We start from the raw sequence: 19619 nt of genomic DNA, 5'->3' as shown, positions 1-19619 counted from the left end.
CCTAAACTGGTAATCTCTGCCATCTGTATTAGTGAGGGGCTGGTTCTCTGACTCAGTTTCCTGCTGCTGAGGTAGTAGTTGCTGCTGCAGGATTACTCTCCTCCTCCTCTTCTTTGCTCAGCATTGTCCTCTACAGCCTCTTTGTGAGCAAGCAGGCTTAAAACTTTCCTTTTTGATAAAGCTTATATTTAGGGCCGGCCAGGCTTATGCTGCTATAGGCTTAGATTGCTGGGCAACTCCCATGATGCACTGTGCTCCTCTCTCCTCCCCCCTCCCTCAGCCATTTACATTCATATGCTATTAATGCATTCACTAACTTGCACTAACATCTTCCCCAGATTTCTCTGTGCTTTCTCGTCTCCCAGGTGGAGGTGGTTATGTCGGAATGACCGTTTCCTGTCCTGGAACTATCATTTTCAATGTTGATTTTAATTTTTCTTAATCCCCTCTCCCCCCTCTCTCTCTCTCCACATTTGCTGTGAGGCCACAATGCCAACCACTGAACCACCAAGATGCACCGAGAAGGTGAGTTTGTGACAAATTTCCCTAATTTGTACATCATTGGAGGAAGGGACAAGAACCCTCACCAGGCCTAGGCACATTAAGAATGCAGAAGCCATTTTACACATGCCTGCACAAAAAATTTTGGGGAAACACTGGATACTGAGACAAAACACCACTCCCTTGGATTGCCACAGGCAGAGTACAGGTGTAACTAATAATAGGGATGAATTTGTTTGATTCAGGTGTTCCAGGAAGGTGTACCTGCTAGTAAGCCAGCATGCCACTAAGGCTCAAAGACTGGTGCAGCTAGTCAAAAGAGCAAGGTCTTTGTCAGTTTTAGTTGTTATAAGTAAAATGACATAGACAAAGCCTTTGACGCTTGAACTCCATGAGAACATCATCCCAACACAACAGTGAGATAGATAGATAGACATATTTTAAAATGCCACCTTTTCATTGTTAGCTTCCTCATCATCTAGTTGTGGTCTTTGTGCTATTGGGTAACATGAGTGACAAGTGACAACTGAAACTCAAACTAGGCCCCTTGAACATTGAAAATAAGTGAGCATGTGTGTGTCATGACTGAATTTTTGCTGAGCTTGATTTGTTTCTACTGTGGCCAATATAGTTGCAATATACAATCTTCAGGATTACAATATTTTTTAATCTAGGTAATGAAGTACCAGGTTAACGAATGCAAAAAGAGAGCTTTAAATAATGAAATATGTTTTATTGTTATTCTGAGGGATTTCCACTAGGGCTGGGCAATAAATTGATATTATTTTGATATTGTGATATTTTATAGCTATCGTCTTAGATTTGGTCTGTTCCTGCTTTTAAAGGTTGCATTATGGTAAAAATTGAACTTTCTGAGTTTAACAGACTGTTCTATAGTCAGCCTTTTATCCACTTAGTCATTATATCCACATTACTGATGATTATTTATAAAAAATTTAAATGGGTACATATTTTGTGAAAGCACCAACAGTTTTCCCTACACTATTGACAAAATATCAATATAGAGATATTTGGTCAAAAATATTGTGATATTTGATTCTGCCCATAACCCCCTTTACTTCCTGAGTGTAAAACTGTAGGTTGAGATCGAGTTCAGCTTGATTTTGTTCTTGTTGTATCATTTTCAATGTTGATTTTAATTTTTCTTCATTTCTCCTTCTCCCCTTAGACCTCTCCCTCTCTCTCTCTCTACATTTGCTGTGAGGCCACAATGCCAACCACTGAACCACCAAGCCACACCAAAAAGGTGAGTTTGTGACAAATTTCCCTAATTTGTACATCATTGGAGGATGCTAGTAAGCCAGCATGCCACTAAGGCTCAAAGACTGGCACAGCTAGTCAAAAGAACAAAGTCTTTGTCAGTTTTAGTTGTTATAAGTAAAATGACATAGACAAAGCCTTTGACGCTTGAACTCCATGAGAACATCATCCCAGCACAACAGTGAGATAGATAGATCCCCCCCCATGAAGTCTAGACACTGGTGGTGGTGATGCTGATAAAGTTGGATGAGAATGATAGGACTATTGATGCAAATGATAGGACTATTGATGCGACAGAGGCTGGGGAAGTGGTGGGGTGCACATACAGCTAGACATATTTTAAAAAGACTGCAACTAGGTGACGATGAAGCTAACAATGAAAAGGTAGAATTGTGCTATTGGGTAACATGAGAAACTCAAACTACGCCCCTTGAACATTGAAAATGAGTGAGCATGTGTGACAGAGAGTAAAACTGGAAGGAGTTAGCTCGACTATGCCTGTTATTAGAGTCTTCATGACTGAATTTTTGCTAAGTTTGATTTGTTTCTATTGTGGCCAGTATAGTTGCAATATACAATCTTCAGGATTACAATATTTTTTAATCTAGGTAATGAAGTACCAGGTTAACGAATGCAAAAAGAGAGCTTTAAATAATACAAATTTTCAGTTATCAAAATGGCTTTCTTTGAAAGTGTGAACTTTGTTCACATCCTACAAGATTTCAATACACAATTCAATACATTAAAGATGATCAACAAAAAAGTGTGTAGTAATTTGCCTTAATCATCAGAAAAAATATGACTTTTTAATTTTAGGATCAGGAGGAGGACCTGTCTCCTGACATCAAGGATTGGAGTAAACACCAAATGAGACGATGTGCTCTCAAGTTGAAGAGTGTGGATGATGATGCTGCACAAATACTGTTTCAGCAGGACATTAATGGACCTAGTCTTTTGCTTTTAGATGCAGGGGACCTAATTGCAATGGGTGTGACTTTTGGACCAGCAAAATGTATCATTCATGCCAGAGATGAGGTAGTGAAGTTAAAGAAAGAGGAACCAGCAAGTTTTAGGAACCAATCTAGGAGACTCTGCAAGCCCTATCCATTTGGCACGTACAGTGATACCTATAGATACATAGAGGGCTACACTCTTGATGTTACAGAATCAGGTGCCTCAGACTTGATTGAACCCTGCCATGAATATAAAGCTTTCATCAATACAACAGAGGATACTAAACTAATTAAGTTTACTAATGAAGTTATTCGCTTCTCAGCTGCCTGCATGAATAGCCGCACCAATGGCACCATACATTTTGGTATTGGGGACCAGCCAGATTTCATCCACGGTCAAGTGCTAGGAGTTGTTGTTCAGAACATAGAGGTTTATGATAATAAGCTAAGATCTGCCATTGATGACTGTTTTGAGTTTAAACACAAACAGGCTGCTCAAACATGCATCAAACCTCCTCGATTTGTTGGTGTCCTCAATACGAATATGACATCCTCTGACAAATGTGTGATAGAAGTGGACATAGTTCCTCATTATGTGATCTGTGGAGAAAACATCTATCACACTTCCAACATAAAAGCCAAGAAAAAAACAAACAGTGAATGTGCAGGCATAACTGAAACAAAACCCTCAAAGCAATTCTTTATCCGAGATGGTGGTAGCAGCAGGAATCTCCTCGCACCAACCACATTTGCCAAACCCATGGAGGAGTACAAGCGGTTTGTTGACGGTGTGGCAAAACTATCGCAACTCCGAAAACAAGCTGAAGAGAAGCACCTCAGTGTGATCAAAAGCAGCAATCAAGGCTCCAGACTAAGTCAGATGATAACTGGTGGATCCCTCTCATTAGACAAGTCACATTTTGAGTATTATGTAATAGTGACTAACAAGTCACATTCAATCCAGTTGGAATCACTGAGATTTCTTGTAGAACTCGACCCAACAGCTGTTTTGGACTTTGATCCAGAATCAGCTGAATGTGGATTGCAGAGGTACTTTGAACAGAAGAGTACAGTGAATATTCATTTACCGTCAGAGTATAAAATCACAGAAGGCATTGAGGACATTGTAGACAAGTTGAAATTAACTCGAAACACCAGCTGGGTGTTGTGCAACGGTGGTATCAAGGATGAGGTACCCTCAGATATAGACCAGTGGCTGATGGAAAAGGGAGCCTCCATCAGAGATGTGATTTCATTCTTGTGCCGGAAAGATGTGCTTCCAAACAAGAGATTCCTTGTCATTTTCTTACTTTTGTCACCTGTGAGTGAACACATGGATCCTCTTGTTGAGACTTTCAGCACATTCTTGCAGGAGCTCAAAGGCACAGAGCAAATCCTTTTTATTTGTAACAATGAAAACACATTTACATCCTGGAAAGACCTAATTAAGGCTCGTTGTGGAAATGACATCTCTGATAGATGCATACATGAGCTCAGCTTAACTGAAGTCAATGGCACTATCCTCAGTCTTTGGTCTGAAAACCGTAAATCAAGCCGTTTCCTAACCTGTGGTGGAGGAAGTAAAGTGCTTCTTATAAATGAAGTGGAGTGTAGCCTGAATACCTTAGAGATTTTGTGTACGAACCAATGTGAAGGAGGAAATGAGGACAAAATTCCCATTGAGGAGAACTTCTACAAAGGAGGAAAAGTGTCTTGGTGGAATTTCTATTTCTCAGAGCAGCCTGGATCCACACCGTTCATTAAACGAGATAAGTTTGACTTCATAAAGAACACAGTGATACCAGATTTGTGCTCCCTGAGAAAAGCCTGTGTGTTGTTCAACCTCATGCATGTTCCTGGATGTGGTGGAACAACTTTGGCCATGCATACATTATGGGCTCTCCGGGACAGATTCCGTTGTGCCATCCTTAAAAACAGTAAAGCAGACTTCGCTGGAGTTGCTGATCAAGTGGTAAAACTTTTAATTTATGACCATGAAGAGGAATTACCACGGGTCCCAGTTTTATTGATGATAGATGACTTTAATGATATGAAAAAAGTGGAATTGTTGCAGCTACTCATTGAAGAAGAATGCAAGAAGAAAGTCATCCAGTGCAAGTCTGCTCAGGTAATTCTCCTTAACTGTATGAGAGCAGAGTCCTCCGAAGTGACTGAATCAACTGACACTGTGTTCATTGGAAATTATCTCTACGATTTAGAGCAGAAAATGTTTGAGCAAAAACTTGTAGAAATAGAGAAAACACACAAGAATGCTGACACGTTCTATGGTTTCATGATCATGAAGAAGAACCTTAAGCCAGAGTATATTCAGGGCGTGGTCCACAATACACTGAAGAGCTTCAACAAGAATCAGAAACATGCACAACTCCTGGCTGTTTTAGCTTTATTGAATGTATATGGTAATGGTGCCTTTCTCTCCAGCTCTGTGTGTCACAATTTTTTTGGTCTGCAACCCACACTGGTTTGTGGAACTGACAGTGTTGAAGAAAGATTTGAGAAATTTTCCACTTTAGTTGCCAGCAGAGCAGTTAAGGGAACGGTACACAAGGCTGTGGAAATTATCCATCCAAGTTTTGCACGGCACTGTTTGCAGGAAATTACAACAACTCCCAAAATGGCAATACCTGAAATAATCAACCTACTCTTGACCACAGATGAGCTTCATGAGGACACTGAAGGCAAAGACAAACTCATGCAAGATGTTCTTAGCAATTTGAGTTTGAAGTCTGTCCTACCATGGGGACAACAGAATAAAATTGAGTTTTCTACAATACTTCAACATATTGAAAGAGATAGTAGAAGTGCTATTGAATGCAACAAAAAGATTTGAGAACAATAACAGCATTGCTCCTTTACAATCTAAATACCATCACTTTAAGGATCGACAAAAAAAAAATTAATAATGATAAAAATGATAAAAATGATAATAATAATAATAGTAACGATGATGACTATGACATAGTTTATTGAACTTGCCCAGTTGAGTTAGCCGGCGGGTGCTGGAGAGACCAGCACCACTTTTTTATTTTTGTGTGATAGCCCTGGGGTGGCCCATGGCGTGCCCGGGTGCGTCATTGAAGATAGATAGGCAAAGTTAGGAAATTATCCTGAAGGTAGTTACTGTAGGGAACTGGGTTAGTTCTAGAGCAGGACGTTATACATGTGGAAATCCTTTCTTGTCTTAAAGCAATGCAAAGTGGCTGCTGTATGTTCATGCTTGTCCCAAATATGAATTATATTATGTAGTTTATGTTTCTGTTGCATATGTATGTTATACAGTTTCTTTCCTTGATGAAGTGTAATGTAATATTTGGAAAAAAGTGAGATGCACATAAGTCTGTTGTATGTTTAACAGAGGCTCTATGTTGTAGTTAAGAGGATGATTTTCACTGCCATGGCTCTGTGATTACATAAAATAAAGTGTTTTGCATAAAGTATTTTGTATTTCTTTCAGTCCACACAGCAGACTTTATTTACAAAACAGGATACAAATACAAGCCCACATAAACACCCAGATTATTTAACAATAGCAACAAACACTACAAATGAGTCTGTACCTGCACACGAAAGAAGACAAGGAAATGAATGACTGTGGTGTGTGTGTGTTGCTGGATATGTTACTGCAGATTGAAGTTCATACCCAAGCACGGTATGGCATCAGGCCATCAGCATGCAAGTCATCTCACACCAGAAGTGAAAACCACAAGCATAGGGCACACATCAAAAAAATAATAGTGATGATCACCAAGGCAACAGAGTCAGTTACTCCTCTGTCTTAGGGGGTGGAGCTGGACCCTCCGTGCAGCAGAGACAGAAAGAAAGTGTTTGTTTTTTTTTTTATTTTCCACTGTAGTCTACTGTTGCCTGTCATCCCCACATAGCTACGTGGATTTGATTGGTCTGTTCATCTTGCAACACATTCTTGCTCACTATTATTGTTGCTGGCAGGGACGTGCACATGATTATAGAGGGGCAGGGGCTCAAACTCAGAAAAGGAAAAAAAATTTCCATATTGCAGAGCGCAATATGGAAATTAATGTAAAATTAAAAACTAAAGTGCTAACAGAAAGCTAACTACTTAGCTGTGTGTCCTGCATAGGTGAAAGTGATATGCATTTGCTCTTTCTTTTATGTCAACAAATTATTGTCAACATGAGTTCATTCACATTATCAAAGTCGCAATAAACTTTATATCTAAACCTCGGACCTGTAGTGAGGGAAATATGATCCGCCGTAAACACGGTGCATTTTATTTTGAGAGTTAACCCGGTGTTTTATTTTGTATTTTGTACATGATTTCCTGTCCCGCACGATCTGCTCTGTGCTGAAGTGACGTCCGGCAAAAAAAGAAGCTGACACATCGACTAAAATAGAGCGTTTTTCTGAAATATTACCCATATTTAAGCACGTTGAATAAGTGGACGGAGACTAGTTAGAGTCTAACTGCGGAGACGTGACAGTTGAGCAACTTGAACCTGTGAGTTATGGTGATTGTTTATGGTCTAACAGTTAGACCATAACTCACAGGTTCAAGTTGCTCAACTTTCACGTCTCCGCAGTTATCCATGGTGTCTGTCTGTCTGTCTCTCTCTCTCTCTCTCTCTCTCTCTCTCTCGACAGAGCGGAGCTGCAACAGACAGAGAAGCAGCAGACTCACACACACAATAACCATTACAAGAAAATGGGTACGGTAAAATAACGTGGAGTTTTTGTACCGTCGTTTTTTTTTTTTTTTACATCCCTAACAGGAATGAATTAATATTATTTAATAAAAACAACAACAACAACAACAACAACAACAACAACACACACACACAGGGCACTTTTTAATACGAGGCAAAAAGGGCAGGGGCTCAAGCACTCCTAGGGCTCAAGCACCCCTAGGGCCCTATGTGTGCACGTGCCTGGTTGCTGGTGAAGTTGACTGTTCAGGTCAGTCATGCCAGAATGACTATCAGGGCACCGGGAATTGTCCCGGTGCTCCCGATGTGCAGTCCACCCCTGGAGGTGATGGTGTAAGGGTAGACTGGTATCAGCTTGATTTTGAGTGTGGTTCATCTACCTCCCACCTCCACAACTGCTAATAACAGAGTCCGGTAGTCAGTGTCCGGACCTTTAATACAGAACACTGAAGAGGAATACAGTAGTAGTATACCGGCAACGCGACGAGAAGTGACCCCCTACCATAGCCTCTCAAACAAATCATATATATATATATATATATATATATATATATAAATAAATAAAACTGAATTGAATAATTACATTCATGAATTATAGGCTACTGCTTGCTGTTTCTCTATGTCTTTGTTAGTAACACGTTTCTGTTCATGTCAGCACAACACATGTATGGGAAAAGGTTTCTCCTGTCAGACAGCAATCATAAACCATACACTCCATCTAGTGGTGAAATTTAGTTACTACATCAACAATGTTCAACGTGTGTAATCTAGTTGGAACCATAGACTGTATAAAAGTTGAAACACAATAACTTATAAATCAAACAAGTCAGAGTACCTTTATCCTTTCTGAACAAGAAATGCATTGTTATTCATTGAAATATTACTCAGCATAACAAATGGGATCAGCTGAAAATCTTGATGACAAAAACAGATCTTGACATTATGATTTTAATCTGAAACTTTTCCAAGACTCTGAGGTAGCCTTGGATGATCATGACTGTTGATGACGCTTTAGATCACAGCTTGCTACATACAGCATAATTGATTTACTGTATAATAATAATGATAACAATAATAATATTGATAATGATAACTAAAAAAAATAGCTCCACCTCCAGTAGCGACAACAGTAACATGCTGCTCTAATACTGATGCTTCACTATTAATAATCTAATGATGTCATACTGTATATAATAATTTATCAGTCAGAGGGACCAAACCACTACTTTTACTGTAATACTGCATACTACATCAACCTCTTACCACTGCATTATGTGGTGGTGCAACGTAATATGTTAAAATAACGTGCCAGCACCACGATCAGGTTCAATGGACACAGACCTAAACACAAACAGACATTCTCATCCCAAAGGAGAACATGTGGGCTGTAGTGTTATAGCCAAAAAAGCTTTATGCTCTGATAACATATTCGAAAATATATTGTATATTGGTCCTTTACTACAAGGTATCCTGACAAGCCAAAGTCTCAAGTAGTCGCTGAGACAATGCCTGTCAGTCATCCCCCAAATCTTGTTTAGTTTCCTTCAAAGTCATTCCGTTTTCTGTGCTTATACAGTAGATAGCAAACTGGGAAAGCTGATAAAATATTATCAAAACATAAATAAAGAATTTATGTCCTGAAATTCAGTGTTAATGTAAACAAGATGGCAAAGAAAGAATTGCCTTGAGTCTTGTTACTGCTACAAGTTCCACTTTAATTACAATTAGTAAAAAATTTAGTTCATGAGGTTTCTACAGCTGTTACTGAACTGAAAACAGCCAACCAAGATGATTATATGTCACAGTATAACTGTCATATAAACTTTCAGCTTTGTTGCTCAATATTGCTAATATAATATCATTCAGTATCCTTGTATAAGAATAGATATTGGATATATAAAATACCAGCAGCATTAAATTCTATTATATTCTATTTCACTGTGTCTTGCAGGAGGTTATCTAAAGAATTATCCAACTGTATGTGAATACTGTAAATGCAAAGCAATCCACAGTCATGTAGTCATATTTACATAAGCTTAAAAAGACACCAGACCCCAGCATAATCAAATTCAAATTCAAATTCAAATTCAAGGTAAGCTACATGCATTCGGAGAGGTGTGACCTCTCGCTCTCTGGACGTACCTTTAGAGTAGTATGACCATAAATGCAGTGGTGGAATGTAATAAAGTACATTTTCTCAAGTACTTTACCTAAGAACAATGTTGAGGTAGCCTACTTGTACTTAATGACTCAAAACAAGTGTAACAAGACAAGTCAGAGCTTAATACAATGAACAACATGAGAGGAATACATGAATTATGCAACAAAACAAACAGACGTTGGAGTTTTAATAGTGGAAAAAAACTGAGATGGATTCCTGTGTATGTAGAGGAGCAGTCGGGGGAAGTTATACACTCACAACCCCTCGCATTTATCTGCTGACCCTTTAGAGGGGCCTAACCCCTAGGTTGGGATCCACTGGTATGTAGGCTACTTTTACTGTAATACTTTAACTACATCAAGCTGCAGTTCACAGCATGGTCAAGGACCTGTTGGATGTACAGTTAACTTGATTGGGTTTTTATTGTCTGCAACAGCAACCATATCTGTTCTGCCATTGGAGAAGGAAAAAATGAGAGAAATGTATATTTTATATATTTTGGTTTCATGATAACACCCCCCCCCCCCCCCCCCTATTGCAGATTGACAGCTCTTAATCAGCTGGACTGAGCATATATACAAACAAACAAACAAACAATAGAAAAAACGTATTTGCAAGCATCACTTCATTCAGGTGTGGTCCTTCCTACCTCTATTGCTTAGGATAACTGTGAATGCTAAAGCTCTATGCCCAAGTATGGCTCAATTTTGAAATAAACCAAACATAAGGGAACAGATTTTGTCTCGATTTCCCAGGAATTACGGTAAAAGGAAACTCTCTCTCTCCCTCTCTCCCTCTCTCACACAAACACATACACTGTCTTCCTTGAGTTTCATTTCGCCTGAAACAGCCGCCCTGCAGGGGATATAAAGGAGTGTTTGACCTCATTTGGCTCTGATCGTCTCTCCTCTCTGCAAACAAGCAAGTAAAACATCTCTTATCGATTTTTTCTCGAAGAGTCTGTCACATCAAACGTGTTTCAAGACCTCAAATGACGAGGAAGCAGCAACATTACAGTAAGTGTATGCGACATGCCTGTAGTTTTTATTAGAGCCTGAGTCTAAAAATTGTACAATTAAAACTAATGCAGTGTCTTTCATGGTGCAGTCCAGATCGGCTGATGTATACCTGCGATCATGTACGGGCGTTTTTGGTTGTGATTTATAATCGATTGAGATTTACTCATTTTTTGCCACTATGCCATTGAATTGCTTCATAGTTGATCATCATTCTGACAGCGTTATTTTCAGACAGTCTTTGCTGTAGACCGACTAGTTTCCATTGCGCAGATATTTCACAGTTACAGCTTCTTCCTCTTCCTCCCTCCCACCCCCTCTCAGTCGTCATCAGGACGAGCAGCAGCCTATTATCAGTCTGTCTCATACCAACCTTTAAGTCTTAAAAGTAATGGTAAATAAAATGGTAGCTTATTTACTATGGATTTATATATTAAAAAGGAGATAGTGTTGTTCTCTTAGTATGGTAAATGACGTCCACTTCACTTCCTCATAAATTATACAATGATGGTTCATGAAACTGTCACCTGATATAAATCCAAGATAACTGTGATACAGCATCATGTAAAGTACATCTGCTTCATCAAGTTTAATACAAATGTTGACTATTTACTATCGTATTAAAGATAGCAATTTCTTCATTGTCATTGTACAGAACATACAACGAAATTCAGGTGCGCTCAAGACCGGACTCGTAGGCTATATCAAAAATAAATAAATAGTTAAGAATAAATAAAATGCATCCATCCATTACACATATACTCATTATGAGACAATATGCCACTCCTTTGGACTGTCACAAGCAGAGCACAGTTGTAATTAATAATATTGATGGTTTTGTTTGGTTCAGGTGTTCCAGGAAGCTCTACCTGCCAGCAAGCCTGCATGCCACTCAGGGGCAGGGACTGGCACAGTGAAGGCATTGTTTGTGTTAGTGGGGAGTCAAACTTCAAAATGTTTGCCACGGTGTACATCTGTGGCAATTGGCTGACTTTGCAGTTTGTTTCTATAGTGGCCACTATTACAAATCAATATGTCATTGTGACAGATTACTAATCTTCACCTTTCTTTTTACAAAAGGAAACATAGCTTGTATTCCCTCAGGTATAGTCCTCTACAGATATAGACAATTTAAAAAGAGCTCATTACTTTGTAATTTTACTTTTTGTAATTACTATGTAATTTTTTTTAAGACTGAAGAAAGACACAATTCCTCCAAAAAATATTCTCTGATTGAAGGCTGTCGCAATAATACCACAATTTTGCAAAACAGCGGCTACTGCCAATATAAAAACTTTTTTACATAACATATAATGCAGAAAACGATGCTTGAGGTGATTCAGACATGGTGTCATTATATAGTTTGTCCAGCAGAGTGCGCTCTGACTATTGTTTACAGTACGATCAGCAGGACAGCGTCAGAGCTGATGGTAGGAGGACATACTGAGAAGTTAATAAACTATGACCACATAATTTTCCCTCTTCAATATAACTGTTATAACATGAAGTCAATCCCTGACAACATGTCACTGATGCTTCTCATGTGTTTGCTATGTTAGCAGCTACAGTTTATCAGTATAGTCAGTAATGTAGCATACTGAGAGGTTAGCATCAGAGCAGTTTTCTGTAGCTCAGCAGACGGTGCGGTGGTGGACTGAGTCTGTTCAGTATTGATGTCATGCTAAATTGTGACCAAGCTCACGTGATGCAAAGGTGGAAAGTAAACAAACAATATCCCCATCTTTTACTGTCTGTGATAAGAGCTAATCATACTCACTGAATGTAGCAGAATACAGTTCAACGCCACTGCCACTCTTAATTTTCTTCACTTGGCAGCAGAGTTACTGTTTGTAACTAGCTACTAATGTTATACATGAATGGTGAAATATTGATAAAGATGATATATTTGGATAAGCAAGAAAAAAGCGTCTCTGATTGGAGTTCAGTTGATTGAAATAATGACTGATACTGCACAGCACCTTTGTTTATTTAGCTGTTGTATTTTTATTTAGTTATTATTATTATTATGTTATTTATTTATTTATACACAAACACACATATATATACATATGTGTGTGTGTGTGTGTGTGTGTGTGTGTGTGTGTGTGTGTGTGTGTGTGTGTAACTAACCAAATACTAGGTAAGGCCCACACCTGAATACTTATCTACTTATCTACTTTCTTTCTTACTTTAGGTCTTAAGCCACTTTTGTGAACAGTGAGCCAGGATCTTGTGATGGATAATGAGGAAAAATTAAGGTAATGCTGAAATCTGTTTCCTTCTGTGTTACAATCAGTACAGTGTCTAGTCATCTGTTGCTAATTGCTCCTATCTTATGCTTGTATCATTAGTGATCTACGATTGTGAAGAAGGAACCAACACTGTTATGGCAGATGAAGGTGAAAAAAAGGTAAATAACAGTTGAAATAATCCACATTTTAATAGAAGATGCTTCTATAAATTCTGTAATCCATTAAATTGGCAGCTTTGACAAAAAAAACATTTTTTTTTAAATCAAATCAAAACACATTAGTTATCAAACCAGTTCAACTTTGTAATGGTTTACGTTCTATGTACCAAACCACGTCAAGTAGTTGTGCATCAACATACCTAAGTGCAGTAATTTGACTTGAAAATGTGGAAAAATAACACAGCACTTTTTATTTTAGAGTCAGGAGGAGGACCTGTCTTCTGACATCAAGGATTGGAGTAAACACCAAGTGAGGCAATGGGCTCTGGAGTTGAAGAGTGTGGATGATGCTGTTGCACAAATACTGTTTCAGCAGGACATTAATGGACCTAGTCTTTTGCTTTTAGATGCAGGGGACTTAATTGCAATGGGTGTGACTTTTGGACCAGCAAAACTTATCATTCATGCCAGAGATGAGGTAGTGAAGTTAAAGAAAGAGGAACCAGCAAGTTTTAGGAACCAGCCTGGGAGACCCTGCAAGCCCTATCCATTTTATAGGTATCATGATACCTATAGATACATGGAGAGCAGCGTTCTTGATATTACAGAATCAGGTGCCTCAGACTTTGTCGAACCCTGCCATGAATACAAAGGTTTCACCAATACAACAGATGAAACAAAAATGAGCAAGTTCACTGATGAAGTCATTCGCTTCGCAGCTGCCTGCATGAATAGCCGCACCAATGGCACCATACATTTTGGTGTAGGGGACAAGCCACAATTTACCCATGGTCAAGTGCTAGGAGTTGTTGTTGAGGACAAAGAGGCTTATCTAAATGAGCTAAAATCTGCCATTGATGGTTATTTTGAGTTTAAACACAAACAGGCTGCTCAAATGTGCATCAAACCTCCTCGATTTGTTGGTGTCCTCAATAAGAATATGACATCCTCTGACAAATGTGTAATAGAAGTGGACATAGTTCCTGATTCTGTGATCTGTGGAGAAAACATCTATCACACTTTCAACATGGACACAAAAAAAGCCAAGAAAAAAGAAAAAGGTAAAGAAGCAGACAAAACTGAAACAAAACCCTCAAGGCAATTCTTTATCCGAGATGGTGGTAGCAGCAGGAATCTGCTCGCACCAACCACATCTGCCAAACCCATGGAGGAGTACAACCGGTTTGTTGACAGTGTGGCAAAACGATCACAACTCCGAAAACAAGCTGAAGAGAAACACCTCAGTGTTATCAGAAACAGCAATCAAGGCTCCAGACTAAGTCAAATGATAACTGGTGGATCCCTCTCATTAGACAAGTCACATTTTGAGCGTTACGTAATAGTGACTAACAAGTCACATTCAATCCAGTTGGAATCACTGGGATTTCTTGTAGAACTCGACCCAACAGCTGTTTTGGACTTTGATCCAGAATCAGCTGAATGTGGATTGCAGAGGTACTTTGAACAGAAGAGTACAGTCAGTGTTCATTTACCATCACAGTATAAAATCACAGAAGGCATTGAGGACATTGCAGACAAATTGAAATTAACTCGAAACACCAGCTGGGTGTTGTGCAACGGTGGTATCAAGGATGAGGTACCCTCAGATATAGACCAGTGGTTGATGGACAAGGGAGCCTCTGTCCGAGATGTGATTTCATTCTTGTGCCGGAAAGATGTGCTTCCAAACAAGAGATTCCTTGTAATTTTCTTACTCTTCTCAACAGTAAGTGAGCAGATGGATCCTCTTGTCGAGACTTTCAGCACATTCTGGCAGGAGCTCAGAGGCACAGAGCAAATCTTTTGTATCTGTGACAATGAAAAAGCATTTACATCCTGGAAAGACCTAATTAAGGCTCGTTGTGGAAATGACATCTCTGATAGATGCATATATGAGCTGAACTTTGCAGAAGTCAATGGCACTATCCTCAGTCTTTGGTCTGAAAACCGTAGATCCCAGCGTTTCCTACCTGGTGATGGAAGAAGCAAAGTGCTTCTTGAGAAGAAAGTGGAGCGTAGCCTAAATACCTTAGAGATCTTGTGCATGAACCAATGTGAAGGAGGAAGTGAGGACAAAATTCCCATTGAGGAGAACTTCTACAAAGGAGGAAAAGTGTCTTGGTGGAATTTCTATTTCTCAGAGCAGCCTGGATCCACACCGTTCATTAAACGAGACAAGTTTGACTTCATAATGAACACAGTGATACCAGATTTGTGCTCCCTGAGAAAAGCCTGTGTGTTGTTCAACCTCATGCATGTTCCTGGATGTGGTGGAACAACTTTGGCCATGCATACATTATGGGCTCTCCGGGACAGATTCCGTTGTGCCATCCTTAGAGACAGCAATGCAGACTTTGTTGAAATTGCTGACCATGTGGTAAAACTTTTAACGCATGACCATGGGGAGCAATTACCACGGGTTCCAGTTTTGCTGATGATAGATGACTTTGAAGACATGGACAAAGTGAATGACTTGGAGCTACTCATTGAAAAAGAATGTGTGAAGAAGGATATTCAGTGCAAGTCTGCTCAGGTCATTCTCCTTAACTGTATGAGAGCAGAGTCCTCCGAAGTGACTGAATCAACTGACACTGTGTTCATTGGAAATGATCTCTCTGAAGGGGAGCAGAAACAGTTTGTTCAAAAACTCGTAGAAATAGAGAAAACACACAAGAATGCTGACACGTTTTATGGTTTCATGATCATGAAGAAAAACTTCAAGCCAGAGTATATTCAGGGTGTGGTCCACAATACCCTGAAGAGCTTCAATATAAATCAGAAACATGCACAACTCCTGGCTGTTTTAGTTCTGTTGAATGTCTACTGCAAATGGTCCTCTCTCTCAGTGTCTCTGTGTGAGGAATTCCTTGGTCTACAACCCAAACCAGTTTGTGGAACCGTCAAAGTTGAAGAAGGATTTGGGAAATTTTCCACTTTAATTTCCAGCAGTTCAGTTGAGAGTAAGGTTGTACACAAGGCTGTGAAGATGATCCATTCAAGTATTGCAAGGCAGTGTTTGCAGGAACTTACAACAACACACAATGTAAGCAAAGCTGACATTACTGACCTTCTGCTGACAACAGACAAGCTTTATGAAAGCACTCAAGGCAAACACAAACTCCTGCAAGATGTTCACCACATTATGGTGAAGAGAATTTATTCAGTGGAGGATTCTAAGTTCTCACCACTAATTCAAGAGATTGCAAATGAAACACCAGGACAAGAAGAGATGATTCTATTGAGTGCATCAAAAAGATTTGACAAAGATGCTGTAATCTCTCAGTTAGTTGCCAGGTACTATTACCTAAAAAAGAAGAACTTCACAGAGGCCAAAGTTTGGGCTCGCAGTGCAAGAGATCTTTCCAAAGACAGCTCATACATGGCAGACACATCAGCACAAGTTATCAAGCATGAACTGAAGAATGCCATTGCAAACTGCAAGGAAGAGCCTATGCCTCATGAAAAGTTGAGCGAGTTTCTCAAAGTGGCTCAGTCAGCAATAGATGCATTCAGGGAAACACAGAATCTTGCAAAGAAAGAGTCAAGTCTGCGACTCCAAACCAAGAGAGACAACTGCCCTTTTAACACAGCAGGGTGCCTGGGAGAGATTCAGGTCGGAGTAGTTGTCATTGACCTACTGCAAAAGACACCTGTATTTTCCTCAGAAAATGTCCGCCATGACATTCTGAGTGAGGTTCTGTCTGGCAATATCAAACTTCAGGATGCAGAGAGATGTGATCAAAGGCAACATAAACACAGAACTTACTACATCATTCTCAGACACTTTGATGATTTACTGTACAGCCTCAAATTCAGGATGAAGATGAATTTCGACTTCCTTGAGAAGTTCCATGTGAACTTGGGTTCTGGATCCGGAATGAAAGACAGTCGGGAGCAAGTAGTCCAAAATGAGCTTTTCAGATGTTTTAAACAGTATGCAAATCTTTTCTGCAAGACAGATTCAACATCTCTGCTGAAGAATAAAACCATGTGGAACATGCTGCAAGTACACGAAGCAAGGCAATTCCTGGAGAGGAAAAAAGCTGATACTTATTCTGGGATTCTGAATTGTCTCTCAAATGACACCTCAGCTGAAATCTTGGAGAAGATTATTAAACTGTATGATTTTATTCGTCCATCTGGCCATACTGTGAAGGAGAGGATCAACTACATCTACGTGAATGTTGTGTTGAGTCGTATCAAACTGGAATCACAATGCATTCTGCCATACCAGAGATTAATTGGTCTACTTTACCAAGTCATGCAAGAGCAAATTCCATTAAGTGAAAATTTGCCAGCGATGTTCATTGCAGTTGTGCTGTTGTGGCCACAGGAGAACGGTCCAGAATGTAGAAGTTTGGGGAATTACATCTCACAGATGAAGACATCTTACCATGCCACCATGAAGGAAGTGTACAATGGTAAGAGGCCCATTGTCCATTTCTTCCTTGGGAAGAAACCGGGCTATGGAAGACTGGTACACCTTAGGGAACTCAAAAGATGCAGCATGCTTGAGGAGGGACAGTTTGCCTCCATGTGGGAAAATGGCAGTCTATGGAAAGACAAGAAGGTGCAGCAGCTCCTTTGCAGAGTTACTGGCGAGGTGAAGGGGAAGTTCATTATGGCAGATACTTGTCTATCAGGTCTGAAGCTTGAAGTCACTCCAATGTTTCGATCACAGCTTAGTGGGACTACTGAGAGGTCCAAAGTGTCGTTCTTCATTGGCTTCTCAATAAGAGGCCCTGTTGCACTTGACATTAACTAAACCTTGAAAGCAGCCTTGTATACAAGTTACTCAAAAGTAACAGTTATACTTGTAATAAATGGTGATAGTATGTTACATTTTTTGCGTGTATCTCTGGCTGTGTACATTACATTGATGCCACTTTTTGGCAAGTATAACCTTTAAAACAAAACTGTTCAAAATTTGTTGGATTAAAACTTGAGTCATTGTAATTATTGAAGCCAAACATGAAATGCTTTGATATGAAATCACCTGACATTTGAACAGGTGTTTAACTACTAATAATGATGTCAGTAAGCAGTCTAATCATGTTGTTTCATGAAATGTAGTAAATCTTCATTAATTTTTGCCTTTCAACCTGCATGTTACATTAGTGATGTAACTACTTTGCTTAGTTGAACAATGTCTTATATTCAATTTCTCTTATATTTTCAAGCACTGAATATCGAAATAAGATTTTCTTTTTCATGTTTATTCATAAACTGATAGGATTGTTTTTACATTGGAACCAGTGTTCAATTACAAGTTTTTGTCATGTTCTGCATTAACAGTATGGTAATTAAGTGTCAGAGTAAGTAGTCTAATCATATTGTTCCATGAAATGTAACAATCTTCATTAATTGACACATTTACTTTTTGGACAAAAAACAGCATTTTAACACCTTTGTAAGAATTTGCAATGTTATATGTATGTTTTTACTTTTGCACCTGCATTTTATTTTATTGATGCAACTACTACAATGTCTTACTTACATTCAATGTTTTTTTTAAATACATATTTTCAAGCACTGAATATCGAAATAAGATTGTTTTTCATGTTTATTCATAAACTGATAGGATTGTTTTTACATTACAAGTTTTTGTCATGTGCTGCATTAACAGTATGGTAATTAAGTGTCAGAGTAAGTAGTCTAATATTGTTCCATGAAATGTAACAATCTTCATTAATTGACACATTTACTTTTTGGACAAAAAACAGCATTTTAACACCTTTGTAAGAATTTGCAATGTTTTATGTATGTTTTTACTTTTGCACCTGCATTTTATTTTATTGATGCAACTACTACAATGTCTTACTTACATTCAATGTTTTTTTTAATATATATTTTCAAGCACTGAATATTGAAATGAGATTTTTTTGAATGTTTATTCCTAAATTGATATGTTTGAAATACAGTATCCTTTACATTTGTCATTGCTATTATGTGTCATTATGTTACATTACTCAAGCAATTGTGTTTAAAACAGCATTCCATGAAAAACAAGCATGATCATTGATTTTTTTCTTTTACAATACCTTTTCTTCCTAATAAAGATGTACTGTAACGTTACCATAGAAAATTTGTTATGAATTTATTGCACCATGCACACAAGTTCTTGTAGCTCAGAATACATTTGTTTGAGCAAGTCTTTAGAAGTTCAAAGGTCAATCATTCTTGTGAATTTATGTACACAGGTGACTGCAAGAGCACGAGAATTACAAGCAGTTTAAGGGATGGTAAGACTGTTAATGATGAAAGAACAAAGCAAAAGATTAAAGTAAATAAATCAGCTTCAATTATACCAAAGAAGTTTCCAGTATGTCTAAACAAAAAATTAATAACTATGACGAAACATTTACGAAAATAGGAATTAGTATTTAGTGCAACACATTAGTATCCTAAAAATCAATGTATTATGTATTATACTAAGCTGTTACCAATACAGCTACAAAAAGAATATCACACAAATTTAATTGAGTACATTTTTTCAGTATGTACTGTACAATATAACACTTAGTTAAGTCACATTGTCCAGCTGAGGATGTTCTACTTGTATCACACACAAGGGGGCGCCACAAGCTCAGAAAT

The 19619-nt window shown here is 38.6% G+C and overlaps 2 protein-coding genes across 2 annotated transcripts; both read left to right on the top strand.

Moving 5' to 3' along the window:
* The first annotated feature begins 296 nt into the window (after positions 1-296).
* Positions 297-6190, top strand: LOC128367580 (sterile alpha motif domain-containing protein 9-like). The gene is made up of 3 exons (XM_053328180.1): positions 297-525; positions 1691-1768; positions 2599-6190. The coding sequence occupies exons 1-3, from the start codon at positions 490-492 to the stop codon at positions 5584-5586; spliced, it is 3102 nt and encodes a 1033-aa protein (XP_053184155.1). The 5' UTR covers positions 297-489; the 3' UTR covers positions 5587-6190.
* A 4353-nt stretch (positions 6191-10543) lies between these two features.
* LOC128367578 (sterile alpha motif domain-containing protein 9-like) lies at positions 10544-18076 on the top strand. Its single transcript, XM_053328177.1, has 4 exons — positions 10544-10615; positions 12810-12873; positions 12967-13025; positions 13285-18076. Exons 3-4 carry the CDS (start codon positions 13002-13004, stop codon positions 17788-17790), a joined length of 4530 nt encoding a protein of 1509 aa, XP_053184152.1. The 5' UTR covers positions 10544-10615; positions 12810-12873; positions 12967-13001; the 3' UTR covers positions 17791-18076.
* Positions 18077-19619: the final 1543 nt, after the last annotated feature.

The sequence above is a fragment of the Scomber japonicus genome, chromosome 11, assembly GCF_027409825.1.
Source record: "Scomber japonicus isolate fScoJap1 chromosome 11, fScoJap1.pri, whole genome shotgun sequence".
Taxonomy (NCBI): domain Eukaryota; kingdom Metazoa; phylum Chordata; class Actinopteri; order Scombriformes; family Scombridae; genus Scomber; species Scomber japonicus.
Note: the sequence above shows the minus strand (reverse complement) of the source record. Positions and strands in the feature narration are given on the sequence as shown.

Bases quoted from the DNA above. Each gene is read 5' to 3' on its own strand.
- LOC128367580 (XM_053328180.1), top strand. From the start codon at position 490: ATGCCAACCACTGAACCACCAAGATGCACCGAGAAG. The intron at 526-1,690 runs GTGAGTTTGTGA...TTCTCCCCTTAG, and splicing joins CACCAAGATGCACCGAGAAG to ACCTCTCCCTCTCTCTCTCT. The intron at 1,769-2,598 runs GTGAGTTTGTGA...TTTTAATTTTAG, and splicing joins CACCAAGCCACACCAAAAAG to GATCAGGAGGAGGACCTGTC.
- LOC128367578 (XM_053328177.1), top strand. From the start codon at position 13,002: ATGGCAGATGAAGGTGAAAAAAAG. The intron at 13,026-13,284 runs GTAAATAACAGT...TTTTTATTTTAG, and splicing joins CAGATGAAGGTGAAAAAAAG to AGTCAGGAGGAGGACCTGTC.